This window comes from Symphalangus syndactylus, chromosome 20 (genome assembly GCF_028878055.3).
Source record: "Symphalangus syndactylus isolate Jambi chromosome 20, NHGRI_mSymSyn1-v2.1_pri, whole genome shotgun sequence".
Lineage (NCBI taxonomy): Eukaryota > Metazoa > Chordata > Mammalia > Primates > Hylobatidae > Symphalangus > Symphalangus syndactylus.
In genome coordinates this window covers 48,315,195-48,331,643 of record NC_072442.2, presented here as the reverse complement: position 1 = coordinate 48,331,643, position 16,449 = coordinate 48,315,195, and the positions used below count along the sequence as shown (strand labels likewise).

General features: G+C 47.5%; 1 protein-coding gene across 1 annotated transcript in view; it reads left to right on the top strand.

Annotated features, from left to right (window-relative positions):
• Positions 1–16,449, top strand: part of MARCHF10 (membrane associated ring-CH-type finger 10) — a 96,666-nt gene that overhangs the window by 39,869 nt on the left and 40,348 nt on the right. The window contains 3 exon segments of the mRNA XM_055257514.2: positions 10,429–10,542; positions 12,862–12,936; positions 12,939–13,013. Of these exon segments, the coding sequence (XP_055113489.2) occupies positions 10,429–10,542; positions 12,862–12,936; positions 12,939–13,013 (264 nt within the window).

Here is a 16,449-nt window from a genome sequence, read left to right as displayed (position 1 = left end):
CCTGAATTAGCTGGACACGTTGATCCAATTCACTAGTTAAATTCACAGTTGCTTGCTTTTCTCTGTAGAGAGATATTTCTCTAAAGCATTTTGGGGGTGATACAAAGTTGGCAGTAAGTCATCAAAACTTCTTCCATGTCAGACCTGAGATTCTGTACGAAATTGAAGCATCAAACACAGTGAAATTCCTTTGCAACATCTGCCTAATAGGCTACAGAAGTGGAATCTGGTATAACTTCCTGTGTTATACCAGACTTTTACTGAAAAAAATAATATAGCTGGGGAACATGGCTCGACTCACTGCAAATCTATGTAATGATAATCCATGTCATCAAAAAAGCGTTTTTCTTTGTATGTAATCTGCCATCTAGAACCTCCAAAACAACTATTTAAAATATAGGAACTATCAATGCCCTCTACAAACAGATTTGTAACTGAGAAGGCATCAGATTGCTCTTCATCTTGTTAGAAGGAATTCACGCATTTAAATTAAGTTTGTATAGTCCATGAAACTGCTTCTGGACGAGTGACTGGTGGTCCTTGTTATCTCTCTCCATGCAGTGGCACGTGCGGTTTATGGGCAAGTGTTTTGGAGTCAAAATGTTTGCATTTGCATCTGGGCCCCATTTATTTGCTGTCTACCTTTGGCCAAGTAAAGCATCTCTGTGCCTCAGTTTCCTCATCTGTACAACGGGGAGAAACAGATCCTGCCTGCTGGGATTGCTGTGAGAACTCAATGATAAAACATACGTCCAGCCTTTAGGACAGTCCCTGCCACTGTGGCCACTCAATTAATTGTCGCATTATTATTCCTAGTACATGAGAGCAGCAGGTAATGAGGAGATGGGACTGGAAAACTTTGTTTTCTTTGTCTTAAGGTTGTCCTCCCAAAACATCTGTTTTTCTTTACAAAAATCAGAGTTGTATTTTATTGATTGACTGATTGATTGATTATCGAGATGGGCTCTTACCGTGTTGCCCAGGCTGAAGTGTACTGGTGCATTCATAGGTCACTGCAACCTCAAACTCCTGGGCTCAAGTGATCCTCTGACCCCAGCCTCCCAAGTAGCTGTGACTACAGGCACACGCCACTATGCCTGGCTAATTTTTTACTTTTTTTGTTTTTGTTTTTGTTTTGTTTTGTTGTTGTTGTTTTGAGACAGAGTTTCGCTCTTGTTGCCCAGGCCGGAGTGCAATGGCGCGATCTCGGCTCACGGCAACCTCCGCCTCCCGGGTTCAAGCAATTCTCCTGCCTCAGCCTCCCAAGTAGCTGGGACTACAGACATGCGCCACCATGCCTGGCTAATTTTGTATTTTTAGTAGAGACGGGGTTTCTCCATGTTGGTCAGGCTGGTCTTGAACTCCCGACCTCAGGTGATCCACCCGCCTTGGCCTCCCAAAGTACTGGGGTTACAGGCATGAGCCACCACACCTGGCCATTTTTTCACTTTTTATGGAGACGAGGTCTTGCTTTGTTGCCCAGGCTGGTCTTGAACTCCTAGGCCCAAGTGATCCTCCCGCCTTGGCCTCCCAAGGTGCTAGGATTACAGACATGAGCCACAGCACCCAGCCCAGAGTTGTATTTTTTAGAATCTCTAACATAAATGCAGGTACAAATACTTTTACAACACTCTGAGTTTCAAAGCAAAATGCCAAATGGAAAAAGATGAAGAATCAGACAGCATTCACCAAGCCAGAGACAGGCCTTATCTCCAGAAGGACGTGGAAAATTCAGGCAGTGAGTCAAGACCTGGCTGGGTCTCACGTGCAGTCAGCTCAGAAATCCCACATCATGAACGCTGGTGTAGGGTGAGGTATGAGCCTAGTGGAGTTACATGTTCTTAGTTACATGTTGAGAATTGTATATATACCCTTAAGACCCAGAACAGCTAGCAGGCCCAGCGAGTGCAGAGGCACAGGGACATTTGGGGAGCTGCGGTGGCCTCCAAGGCCTGCCTGCTGTCAAGACCTCTCCCAGCCCCACCCTGAGTTGGAGAGGAGCCGCCTCTCCTTTCCAGGACACGAAGGGGCATCCAGAGGCCACTGTGCTATGGGGTTCTGGCACCTGGAGTCCTAATGAGCTCCCTACCCTAGGGCCAGACGTGCGGGAAGCAAGCGTCCCCTCTCCTGCCCTCTGCTCTCACCTGGAGCTTGGGCATGGTTCCCTGAGCTATGTGCCAGGAAGACAGATCTGGATGGAGTCCTGTGAACCTGCTTCCAAAATCTTGCCCTTTAAAGCAAAGCCAAGTGTTCTGAAATTATCCTCACTTATTATTGGGTGCAATGTTGGTCATTACGGGGTTCAGGTTTGCGGGAGTGACAAGACTTTTCAGCCGCAGAGTGGATTACTGTGAGGACGGGTCCTTGTACAACTAAGAAAAAGCAGCGCATTCAGATGTTCAGAGACAAACCTCTGAAATAACTGTGCTCCCTTTTGGATTGGGAAATATTTACTTGAAGAGCAGCCTGAAAGAGAAATGTGAGGGCAAATCCTAAATCCTCATAATTCACCTTGCAAATAAATTCTTCTGAAGATTTTCTCTGAAAGGCCAAGATTAATGGTTTTCGCGGCAAGTCCCACTGGTGTCCTGGAACTTTCCAAGCTATCTGCCAAGTTAGAAAAAAGCAAAACAATTTAAGTGGATACTCCCACTTTTTAATAGAGAATCATAATTATCAGCCCAGTTCTGATACATGCTCTCAAGGCGGGGGGGCTCGGGGTTGTCGCAGAGCCCAGAATGAAGTCTCGGCTCCAAATCCTGGTGCTATCACTTTATAACCCCATAAATGTGAGCGGGCAACTTCTCTGAACTCAGTTTCCTCGTCAGTAAAATGGAATCCTTGCCAGTCTCACCAGGTGGATAGGTGGGTGGAAACCCTGGATGTAGAACAGGCTTTAGGCAAAGGTTAATCCCCAGGCCTTCCTCTGCTTGTGAACCCTCCTCCCAACACCACCAGCCACTCCAGGGCTAGTGTCTCCATAAGAACACTGCTTGACCAAAGACACTTGTATTTGAGATGTAAGAGTGGTTAGAATTTGGCTGGGCGCAGTGGCTCACGCCTGTGATCCCAGCACTTTGGGAGGCCGAGGCAAGTGGATCACCTGAGGTTGGGAGTTTGAAACCAGCCTGGCCAACATGGCGAAACCCTGTCTCTACTAAAAATACAAAAATTAGCTGGGTGTGGTGGCATATGCCTGTAATCCCAGCTACTCGGGAAGCTGAGGTACGAGAATCGCTTGAACCCGGGAGGAGGAGGTTGCGGTGAGCCGAGATTGTGCCACTGCACTCCAGCCTGGGCGACAGAGTGAAACCATGTCTCGACAACAACAACAAAAAAAGTGGTTATAATTTGATTATTAAAAATTTTAACGATTTGATCATCAGTGAAGTCATCCGTTTATCCAGTACCTATGGGGATGTTAGCAAATACATTGAACTGTCCCCCACGTCCCAGGGTGTATGATACCAGGGCGAACTGGTGTATTCATCCATTGCTTATTCATTCAGCACTTCATTTATACGTGTTTACCTGCCGGGTAATGGGGAACCAGAATACAAAACACACAGGGCCTGCCCTCCAGGGCTCCCAGCCTGGTGGGTGAGCAGGATTCCAATAAGGGCAGATAGTGCAATGCACGCCCCGACCAAGGTAAGTTCTAAGAGCTTGTGGGCAGGGCCAGGTGGAGTGAAAATCCTGAAGGACAGGGGTTTAACCAGGTGAAGAGGGCAAGAAAGATGTGCCTGGCAGCAGGTACTGAGTGTGCAAAGGAACGGAGGAGAGGGAGCAAGGAAGACAGGGAGAGACAGACAGATATCGAGGAGCTACAAATAATCTAGGGCCTTGTGCTCCAAGTGTCCCCAGGCAAGTAGCAGAAACCACATCTGAGAGCTTCTTAGAAATGCAGAACCTCAGGCCCCAGTCCAGACTGACTGGCTCAGAACCTGCATTGAAGAAGATCTCAGGGATATTCCTATGTACATTTGAGTTTCAGAAGTTCTGGTTTAGGGCCAGGCATGGTGGCTCATGCCTGTAATCCCAGCACTTTGGGAGGCCAAGTTGGGTGGATCACTTGAGGTCAGGAGTTCGAGACCAGACTGGTAAACATGGTGAAACCCCATCTCTACTAAAAATGCAAAAATTAGCCAGATATAGTGGTGTGCACCTGTAATCCCATCTACTCGGGAGGCTGAGGCAGGAGAATCGCTTGAACCCAGAAGGCAGAGGTTGCAGTGAGCTGAGATCACACAACTGCACTCCACACTCCAGCCTGGGCGACACAGCAAGACTCCATCTCAAAAGAGAGAGAGAGACAGAGAGAGAAAGAGAGAAGCTCTGGTTTCTGGTTTAGGGTCAGGCTACAAATTAGGAAATATAAAGTTGAGGCCCCACAGGTAGAAAAGGATCAGGCCTCCAAGGGCCTTAAATGTCATGCTGGAGGCGATGGGGCATCAGTCCTGGAAGGGCTCTACATAGGAAAGTGATGCAATCAGATTGGCATTTTTAAAAGCTGACTCTGGCTGCAGCATGGAGAAGGGCCAGCTGAGAGTGTGAGCGTGGCCAGACACAGCCAAGAGACCAGACAAGTAGCAGTTGCAGGGGACTGGGGGAGAAATGAGAAGGGCTTGAGCGGGAGCAAAAGCAGAGGGAAGAGGGCCAGGTGCAGTGGTTCACACCTGTAAGGAATCCTAGCACTTTGGGAGGCTGAGATGGGAGGACTGCTTGAGGCTGGGAGTTCAAGGCCAGCCTGGTCAACGTAGCAAGACCCCATCTCTATTTAAAAAAAAAAAAAAGCAGAGGGAATAGGAAGAGGGAGTGGGCTTGAGGGCCATTTAAGAAGTAAAGCTGGCAGAACTTGGTGACTTGGATGTAGGGATAAGGAGGAAAGAGGAATCAAAGAGAACTCAGGAATCTGGCTGAGGAAACCAGGCCAGTGGAGGTTGCCTCTGCCAAGGCTGAGGAAGCAAGGAGACTGTGGGCCCCCTTTTGCGGTATTGTCTTTGAGATGCAGGCAGGGCAGCCAGGTGGCAATGCCAGGAAGCACCTGGGGACCCAGGTCTCCTGCCCAACAGAGCACTCCCCTTCCTCCCAGAGCACTTGCTGGTAGGATCCAAGGGCCTGCAGTGAGTAAGAGGTGGCTGAAATGGCAAGAATGTCTCCCCTGAAAGAGTGGATGGAGTAAGAAGAGAGATGTTGGGGGAACTTTGGGAGATAACAATGGTAAAGAGAAGAATGAGTGAAGACAGCTGGAGAGAGAAAAATGATCCCGAGAAATAGGAGCCACTCCAGAGGCCACTGAGGAAGAAAGAAGTGGATAATATTTACTCGAATCCTCTGTAGCATGGCACTAAGGACTGAGACCCCTCCACGATAGGTAATGGTTTTCTTTTCGTCTTTTTTTTTTTTCGAGATGGCGTCTTGCTCTGTCACCCAGGCTGGAGTGCAATAGCCCGATCGCGGCTCACTGAAACCTCCGCCTCCCGGGTTCAAGCGATTCTTCTGCCTCAGCCTCCTGAATAGCTAAGACTACAGGCATGCACCACCACGCCCGGCTAATTTTGTGTTTTTAGTAGAGGTGGGGTTTCTACCTGTTGGCCAGGCTGGTATTGAACTCCTGACCTCAGGTAATCCGCCCACTTCAGTCTCCCAAAGTGCTGGGATTACAAGCGTGAGCCACCGCACCCAGCCTTAGGTGATAGTTTTCAGCTGGATGGATGGCTACAACTGTGGATTTTAGACTTGGAACTGATTTTAGCTGCAGCATCTCCAAACTTTTCTGACAATAAAAATCATCAGGGAGGTTCTTCATAAAAATAAAAATTCCTGCTTCCTGTCCCTGACCCACAGCATCAGAATCTCCAGTAAAGGGGCCTGCAAAACTATTTTTGAACAAGAACAACAGGTGATTCTCATCACCAGGGTTTGGGCAGCTGTCTCAGAGCCTTGCTTTTCCAAACATTAACATTCATGAGAAACACCTGGGGCTCTTGAGCAACTACAGATTCTGATTCAGAAGGTCTGGGTGGGCTGAGATCCAGCATTGCTAAGAAGTCCCAGGTGACGTCGATGTGGCTGGTCTGTGAACCACCTTTGAAGGAGCAAGGCTAGAAAAAACACCCGTCTCATTTTGCAGGTGAGGAAACAGGTTCTGGGCAGGTAGGCCATTGATTCAAGGTGACCCAGATGGTTAGTGGCAAAGCTGAGATTTGTCAGGCGTGAGGGGGTAGCTCTGACTCATGACTCCATCAGGCACCCGTATTCTGCCTCCAGCGAGGTTAGCAGTTTGAGCGTGAGGTTAGTGAACAGATCATCATCTTCAACGAGACATCTCTCTTGTTTACCTGCTTTTCACCGAGCTTGATTTTTCTCCCTTCCCATGATCCTGCCTGGATCTCTCTCCTTTCTTTCTCTTTTCCCAAGCTTCCCCTCCGCAGCAGAAAGGCCAGATCAGGGCATGACTACAGCCTGCTAGCGGGGGCAGCTGGAGGATTGAGGGAGAGAGCCTTACCCAAGTGAGACCCTGCGGGGCGCCATCTGTTGCTACCAGCACAGCTCGTTAGGCTGGCAGTGGGAGACGAGAAAGGCCCCAGAGCTTCCACACGGCAGCCTCAGGACATTCTCCGGGATCTTACGGGGAAAAGAACTTCCCGACATCTGTCAGGGACGCTGGAGGCTGTTGGCTGGAACAGGGTGTGATGCTGGTGCCGCTTCCCTTGGTTAACTCCTCAGTGATGCTGAAATCTAGGCCAGGTGCCTCCTGGGCAGGAGCCAGGCCTGCTGCTCCTATGACATTGGAGAACAATTTTTGAGTTTGGATTCATTCTCAGACGTCTGTATGTCCTTCCCCCCACCGCCAGTGCTGCTTCCTGACTGCTCTTTTTCTTTTGTGCAGGTGGCAACAGCAAGCACCCCCTGTTCTGTGTTGAATACACCCCTTACTGCTCCGTCTTCGCTTTCTCCCCTGTCCTGCAGCCCAATACCAATTACTGCTGCCTCCTCCTGCCACTAGTGCCACCTGCCTCCCCAGTGGCCCAGGAACCTCCCCGCTGTCTCCCTCTGGTTACCGTTCCCTCCTTCGCAAGCACCGCTTCTGCCTCCCCAGACCCCGTGCCCGAGTCCCCGGCCGTGCTGTGCTACTTCCCCATCTCCTGCCCCACTCCAGCTGAGACCCCTGTGCTGTGCCTGCAGGGCCCCCGAAGGCCCAGTAGGATTTACCTCATGTGGTAAGTCACTCTTGCAAGGCATACAGCACAGCAGAGTCAGGGAGAGGGGACTTCGGGCTTCCGGAAGGCAGGTGCACGGGAGAGGGACCAGAGGCAACGCCAAGAACGATACCAGGCGGTGTGGTGTTCGGGGGAGCAGGAAGACGGGACAGCGTGGCCACTGCACTGGGGCTCCACCTTCTAGCGCCAAAGGAGCGAGCGACCAATAAAATCCCATCCTCTCCGGAGACTCATTTGATTTCTTACCTCCTGTAGCTGGCACACTGGGCAACGTCACCCCCAGAAACCAAACAGGCTCTCCTAATGCGTCTGATCATACCCTTGGCTGTGTGAATGTGCACACGCCGAGGCCGCCCTGAGCGGTGGCACTGGGGGCAGGCCGTTCTGAAGGCACACGCTGGAACTGAAACCCATTCAGAACCACTCGGAGGAGGAACAAATGAAAGGGCTCAGCCGATGTTTACATTCCCTTTCCTGCCTACTTATTAGGCATCACATTTCCTAAAATCAGAAATCCCACCCCTGAGTTCCAAAATAAAACATATTTATGGTACATAATTAAGCTTTCATTAAGATCTCCTCTGGGTATGTGAGACAACACACATTTCTCACACACTCAAATAGGCAAATAGACGCGACCTATTATTTGTGACTGCACAGAAAGCTGCGTATTACCCCAAGGCAACATTGGCTTCTGCGATTAAGCTGTAATTCTTCCCAGATCCAAAGAAAGCACATTTTTTTCAAAGAGTTGTCTCTTCAGGGGATCTTGGCACCTCCTAGGCACCAGGGATCCCAGTCAAGGTAATGTGGGGCGGGATAAGGATTCCGGAACTGTACTTCCCTTTTATGCTTCCTTTTCGACTTTGTCTATCAAGAACTATCTGTGGATGACAAGTGATGGGAGGAGCCGAACGTGAACAGTTGAATGGACTTGGTTCTCAGTTGTCAGGGTCTTGTACAAATATGAGATTTCTACGTTTTTTTCCCCCTTTCCTGGTCAAATTAAGAACTATTCAGTCAACAATCACAGTTTCCCAGCATTGTCAAGAGAACAGAGGCAGATGCCTTTCATTTAAACAGCTGTTTGGTTTCTTTAAAACTGGAGGCATCACCTTGCTCAGATCCTGGAAGTAGGGGAGTCTGTATGTTGTCCAAAGCAAACCAAAGTCTTCCCAAAATCCACTCATAAACAGGATATTGAGTTACCTGGCAGTGAAACTCCTGAACACAAACCCCTTCGTTTCCTGTAAGGCAAAGGGCTTGTCCTGCTACCTGAAAAGGAAGGTAATTTCATCGTCCAGTGTAAATAGGACTTGGTCTTCCTGCAGATTATGAATCCATGACATGGTGAAGACCCATCCTAGCCCCCAAAGGTCTGAAATTCGATTCACTTTTCATGCGAGTGAAGTGATGGGAACTTGGTATACAAATTGAGGGTTCGAAACTCTTTTTCTAGACAATGTCGTGCTCTGTTGCCCAGGCTGGAGTGCAGTGGTACAAACACAGCTCACTGCAGCCTCCACCTCCTGGGGCTCAAATGATCCTCTAGCCTCAGCCTCCCATGTAGCCAGGACCACAGGTATGTGCCAGCACACCCAGCTAATTTTTTTTATTTCTTTTTTTGTAGAGACAGGAGTCTCACTTTGTTGCCCAGGCTGGTCTCAAACTCCTGGGCTCAAGTGATCTTCCTGCCTCAGCCTCCCAAAGTGTTGGGATTACAGACATGAGCCACCATGCCCGGCTGAATGTTAGAATCTCTTTTTGCTTGTTTGTTTGTTTGTTTGTTTTTGAGATGGAGCCTCACACTGTCGCCCAGCCTGGAGGCTGGAGTGCAGTGGTGTGATCTCGGCTCACTGCAACCTCAGCCTCCCAGGTTCAAGCGATTCTCCTGCCTCAGCCTCCGTAGTAGCTGGGATTACAGGCGCATGCCACCATGCCCAGCTAATATTTTGTATTTTTAGTAGAGACAGGGTTTCACTATTTTGTCCAGGCTGGTCTCAAACTCCTGACCTCGTGATCCGCCCACCTTGGCCTCCCAAAATGCTGGGATTACAGGCGTGAGCCACCATTCCTGGGCCTAGAAACTCTTAAACCCATGTACACACAAACTGTGCAATCTAGGTCACCTCATTTGTGACTGCACTTACAGACAGAGAAGAGAAAATACTTTGCAAGGGTTTTGTTTTCCATGGAACCAAAAGGGTATCACAGGGAAGAAGTCAGCAGTGCAGCCAAATTAGATTATAATCATCTTTAAGGTCATGAGGCAACGTCTTGCTCATCTTTGTGAACCCTCAAATTATAGTATAGCAAAGGCGCACAGGTATTTGTTGAACAAATCATAATATAAAGAGTTGCTATTTGCCTTTTGGATTTTATAAAAGAAGGGTTGAGGGAGAGAATCAACAAGAACTGCACCGGAATGAAGGCTATTGAATAAGTTATTCCCAACCTGTGAAGTCTGCACAACAATGAGTTTCTGGTCAAATTCAGTTGTCTCGTGGGAATGAGTTCAGATTTCCCATTATTATTCTCAGTAGTAGTGGTAGTATTCTTTACGGTAGAAGAAGCAGCTACCATTATTAGCAGTTAGGCCATTTATGTACATTTTTGCTAAACTTCACAGTAACAAGATGGACCATTTTACAGTTGCAGAAACTGAGGTTAAAGTTGCCAAAGGTCAGAGGATCCTGCCTGCACTAATAGCGGCGATTTCTTCACTGCCAGGCCTAGTAAAAACAATCTCCAGTTGTTCAGCTTTATTATTTTAGTTTGCTGAGAACTTGATTAGAGGACACATGGTAATGGTTTTGGCAATCATTTAAGAGATCTGATGCTTTGAAGAAAGCAGTTTTTTTGAACAAGAAAACAAATTAAATAACCTTTTATCTTAAGCCATCTTGGGCGTTCTGCACAACAAAAAAATGTGTTCTAGTTTTGAAGTTCCCCTGTAGTTTGGGCTGAATGCATCTTCTCAAGCCCCACAAATCATACTAATATTTGTCCTGCACGACAAGGCAATTAATACTTGTCCTGCACAACAGTATGAGGCAACGCGTAGACTGGCTGAGAGACGATCCTCATTCTTAAGGAGCGTGCAGCCTAGTTGGAGAGAAAAGACATACTCATTAAGCAATTTTAGAATATTTAAACGCTAAAGGCCATTTTTTAAAAACCCTGAAAGTAAGGGTTTTTTCCAAAGCAGAGCCAGAGCCAACTTGGTGGAAGAAACTGGAAACAGACCTCGGAGGACCTTCTGGCTGGTGCAGTCTGGGGAAGAAAGGTCCCATGAGCAGAAGCATCCCTCCCTGTGAAGGTGAATGCAGTGGCGGGGCTCGGTGGCCTCTGGGCAGTGTGAAGTTCTGCTGCCTGGGGTGTGCGGGAAATTTGAATATTCTGCTGGGATTCCTGCTGGAAATCAAAGTGAAATTCTTATCCTCAGGACCTTGGGGCCAGGTCCTGACCTAGACTTGGCCTGAGCCCCACGCCTGCCCCTTCCCTGGCCCTTCTTCTGTTTCTTCCTCTTCTCTCCATGAGTTGGAAAGCAGGAGGCAGGACTTCTGAGAGCTGAGGGGGGCTGAGGTCTCAGGTGATAAGGGAGAAGCCTGTGTTCAAGGAATGCAATTTCTGGTAGTGGGAAAATGCTTCCCTCTTTCCCTCAGTGATGGATCCCTTAGCGTAAAACACCTGATCCCCCCGCTCTCTTTCTGTCTCTCACTCTCTCACCTTCCTCCTCTCACCCCCTTTTTGATCAGCAAAATCATGTCTAATCACCATCCTACACCATCCAAGACTATCTTCTCATTTTCCAGAGAACTTTCACTCTCTCCTTTCACACCTAGAACTTCTCTGGGCTCCACCAACTTGCCCCAAGTTGCTCCGACACCACCAGCAGCTTCCCTCTTCTAGTAAGTTCCCTGTGGGGCATGATCCTCTCTGTCTTGGCGTACAGAACCCGCTGCCATGCCCTCCTGGGGCCCGTCAGAAGTAAGTAGACCTAGTCATTGTATTAAATTAGGTTTCATGGGCTGCCAGAAAGAACTTTCATTCCCTTCCTGAATCTGGAGGAAAACTATTCAGACAACGACAACTTACACTCTGGAACATGAATCCATTTGCCTCATGTGCCAAAAAAGGCTGTGCTCTCTCACACACAAGTCGCGGGCCTTCCCTGGCTTTATGCCTATGTTACCAGCTGGCTACATCTATTTGTGAAATTTCTAAACTGTCTAAAGAAGATGAGCGAGACAAATGATCTTGGGGAATTTTGTGCAGATATTCACGATGTAATTGCCTTGTAAACCCAAGAACTTGTAGAGATGCATGGAATATACTAGAAATTTTCCTCCACTTTCACGTGCACTGACGCTAAATACATGTGAAGAGGAAACTCAAAACTGTATCAATTAGCAACCCAATTCAAAATGTGGATTAAAAAGAAAATGTTCATTGGAAACTAGGTCCACAATAGCACCCCAGCTACTGTCTTCCTGTGAACATCGTCCCAACACAGTGGAGGGTAGGGGACAGGAAAGAGAAAGGCATATGGTTCCCAGATGCTTGCAACCTTTCTGTACAGGCATGTTTGCTAATCAACCTGAGGATATAAATATGCAGGTAATATACAAAATATGTTGTGATTCAAACCTGGATGAGCACTTGGGAGGCAGGGCCATTGCGTGTCCCAACTGTAGAAGGCTCTTGACAGTGCTACCAGCAGGCACATCTCAACACCTATGGATTGGAACCTAGGAACTTCTTAGCAAGGCCGGGCACAGTGGCTCATGCCTGTAATCCCAGCACTTTGGGAGGCCGAGGTGAGTGGATCACTTGAGGTCAGGACTTTGAGACCAGCATGGCCAACATGGTGAAACCCTGTCTCTACTAAAAATACGAAAATTAGCTGGGCATGATGGCAGGCACCTATAATCCCAGCTACTCAGGAGGCTGAGGCAGGAGAATCGCTTGCACCTGGGAGGCAGAGATTGCAGTGAGCCAAGATCATGCCACTGCACTCCACTCTAGGCAACAAGAGCAAGACTCCATCTTAAAAAAAAAAAAAGACGAAACTTCTTAGCAAAAGGAAAGATCCCTCCCTCCGGCCTCTGCATCGCAGGCGTCATGGGTGCTTATGAAAGAAGCTTTTTTTTTTTTTTTTTTGAGATGGAGTCTTGCTCTGTTGCCCAGGCTGGAGTGCAGTGGCACCATCTTGGCTCACTGCAACCTCCGCCTCCCGGGTTCAAGCAGTTCTCCTGCCTCAGCCTCTGGGACTACAGGCATGCGCCACCATGCCCAGCTAATTTTCGTATTTTTGTAGAGATGGGGTTTCACCATGTTGGCCAGGCTGGTCTCGAACTCCTGACCTCAGGTGATCCTATGAAGGAGGCATTATGATTTCCATGTAGCAGGTAGGGAAACTGAGGCTTGGAGAGGTGAAGTGATTTTCCCAAGCTCACATGGTTACATGAAACCAGATTTCAAATCCAGCTCTTCTGTGACCTCCTGGGTCCTTTATCTTGACTGCCCTTCCACCTAACCCCACCCCCAACGATTGCTGGGCCCTTTGAACATTCTTTATATGGAAGACATTTTCCTGTAAACAAAATAATTATTGAAAAGATTTTGCATCTTTCAGCAGACCAAGCACCAATGGTTTTATTAAGAAAGAAGAAGCCAAACCTGAGGAGATTTACAGTCAGCCCAGAATCGCACAGCCGAGAGCATCTGGGGACAGAAGCAGACAGAAACCATGGTGGCTCGCAAAGGTGCCGATTCCCAGGGAAGCGGGTAAGGACTCGGGGCTCCCGCACCGTTGTCCTTGGAGAGGAGGACTGATTTTTGCTGTTACCCGGTGAATTCTTTATGGTTTTTAGATACTTGTACTTTTAAGTAAATGAGGTGCATGTACCTTAAAATGAAACAGCTTTAAAAGCAAATTGTATGATCCTAGGGTTTTTGGGTTTTTTTTTTCCTCCAAGAGAGGCTGGTGGGAAAAGGAGAAGGCGGGGTGGGGGGGGTATCTTTTTCTCTCCCATAACTCCATGAGTGTGACCGATTTTGAGTGGACACCAGCTGTACAGCTGCTCCAGAGGGCATTTGGGTGGTGGATAGCAGGGGTTGGGGAAGGCAGAGAAGCAGATCTGCAGCTCTGGGGCATGTCCCACCTGGCGGTTGTTCCCACTTAGTTCCTGGGATGGGGAGGATGTGTGTCTGTGGGTGACAGGCTGCTCACCCCCCACAGAGATCTTCTCCCCTCTGACCCAGGGCACTCAACTCAGCGAGATCACAATGTGTGAGAAATACACAATATTGGAACGAATCTATGCTTTATTCCCAAACACTGGTTTGGTGTATCACCCCTTGGAACTCATGGAAAGTAACACCTCACAGTCAACCTGGCCATGGACCCATTCTTTCTCTTAGGAAACCACTGAGCATCACATTGTGTCATGACCAATGAACACAGTTGCCTTTGTTTTATTTTTTTATTGTATTTATTTATTTTCAGGTAGAGTCTCCCTCTGTTGCCCAGGCTGGAGTGCAGTGGCACCATCTCAACTCACTGCAACCTCCACCTCCCAGATTCAAGCAATTCACATGCCTCAGCCTCCCAAGTAGCTGGGACCACAGGCGCGCACCACCATGCCTGGCTAATTTTTTGTATTTTGGTAGAGACGGGGTTTCACCATGTTGGCCAGGCTAGTCTCAAACTCCTGGCCTCAAGTGATCAGCTTGCCTTGGCCTCCCAAAGTGCTGGGATTACAGGCGTGAGCCACGGCACCCGGCCTGCCTTTGTTTTTAAATGTGATATAGATGGTGGTGGACATACATAAATATTGAAGAACGTGTTAGTATTTTGACGGCTTGGAATCTGCATCTATGAATCTGCAGCAAGGAGATGTCCACAGGGGTCCTAGTGATCAATGCCTTCTGCCGGGAAGGGCATGAGCTTTAAGGCAGCCTTCAGCTCTAATGCCAGCTCTTCCTCCTAGCAATGGCATCTTGGGTGCTAAAGCAGCCACTCTGGGCAACAGTTCCTTTATCTTAAAATAAGGATAATGAAATCTACCTCATTGCATTGTTATAATAACTAAGTAAAATAATACACTGACCAGCACCCAGCACAGAATAAGTCCACACGGTGGGCACTGAACTCTTTATAGTTTCTCTCCTGCCAACAACCCTTAATGAACTGTTGAATATTATTTGAAAGGTGAGGTTCACCAGGCAGGGTGGCTCACCCCTGTAATCCCAGCACTATAGGAGGCAGAGGTGGGAGGATCACTTGAGTCCAGGAGTTTGAGACCAGCCTGGCCAACATGGTGAAACCCCATATCTCCAAAAAAAAAAAAAAAAAAAAAAAAAAAAATTAGCTCAGGACGTCGAGGCTGCAGTGCACTGTGAACATGCCACTGCACTCCGACCTGGGCAATGGAGTGAGACACTTTCTAAAAAAAAAAAGAAAGAAAGAAAAAGGAAAAAAGAAAGGAAGGAAGGAATGAGAAAGGTGAGCGTCTCCATGTGTGAAATGTTCCTGGACCCACGGATGGGACTCATACAGTTCTGTCTGCACCCAGGAGTCATTGCCCATCATCCTGTGATCTGACGAGAATTCATCCTAATGTTCCATTATACCCATGGCTCCTTATCTCCCCAAATTATTTCCTCACAAGTCTCCCTTTAGCTTCTTTTCTCACATTCTAAAGTGGTTTGCACAAAATGGAGTAGGAGCCAGGTATTTGAATTGTATCAGTGAAAGAGTTGAAGCAAATGTAACAGAGATAATATGCAGAAAGCTCTCACACATCAGTAAGAAAAACACAAATACCTAATAGAAAAATAGGGAAGGAGGCTGGGCATGGTGGCTCATGCCTGTAATCCCAGCACTTTGGGAGGCTGAGGTGGGCGGATCATTTGAGGTCAGGAGTTCAAGACCAGCCTGGCCAACATGGTGAAACTCTGTCTCTACAGAAAATACAAAAATTAGGTGGGCATGGTGGTGCATGCCTGTAATCCTAGCTACTCGGGAGGCTGAGGCAAGAGAATTGCTTGAACCTGGGAGGTGGAGGTTGCAGTGAGCCAAGATTGTGCCCACTGCATTCCAGCCTGAGTGACACAGTGAGACTCCATCTCCAAAAAAAAAAAAAGAAAAAAAGAAGAAAAAACAAAACAGTTTCCAGGCCGGGCACGGTGGCTCATGCCTGTAATCCCAGCACTCTGGGAGCCCGAGGCAGGTGGATCACGAGGTCAGGAGATGGAGACCATCCTGGCTAACATGGTGAAACCCCATCTCTACTAAAAATACAAAAAAAAAAAATTAGCCGGGCGTGGTGGCAGGCGCCTGTAGTCCCAGCTACTCGGGAGGCTGAGGCAGGAGAACGGCGTGAACCCAGGAGGCGGAGCTTGCAGTGAGCCGAGATGGCGCCACTGCACTCCAGCCTGGGTGACAGAGTGAGACTCTATCTCAAAAAAAAAAAAAAAAAAGAAAGAAATACAGGTGGCTAATAAACATTTTTTTAAAGTTCATCTGGAGACAATATAGGTCATATTTTTTAAAAAGTTCAACCTCAGAAGGTAATAAATGTAAATCTACATGACGTAAATTTGGCCTACCAATTTGACTAAGGTTTTAAAAATTATACGTAATACTAGTAGTGAAACTAACAATGAACATTCCTGGGCACTGTTGTGTCTATGCTACTGACATGGATTGCCGGTGACAGTTATGAGAGAGATGCTTTCATAGCCTACCTGTTGGGTCATTTGGTAAAAATTCTCTGGAAAGGAATTTGGTAACATGTGTCAAAGCCTCTTAGAAAGTTCATACCTTTTGACCTAGCAATTTCACTCCCATTTATCTGGTCTAAGAAAATATATAGTCAAAAATGTATGAGCAAGGATATTTATCACATTGTAATCGCTGACAGTCAAACCTCAAAACAACCTATAAACCCAACAATAGGGGAAGAGTTAACAAATTATAATATATACCTTTATACTATAATTAATATCATGTTCTTAAAGAATAGCTAATGGCATGGCATAATGCTCCTAATAAGATATTTAATTTCTTCACTTCAGTTTTGTTTGTTAAGAAATATCTCTTGATAAGAGAGCCCTGGGTTATAAATTCAAATGCCTTCAGGGAGCAGGTGGATATAGCAGGACAGATGCATAACGGGTTATGGAGCCTGTGGTAAGCTACAATATACATGTTCCACCT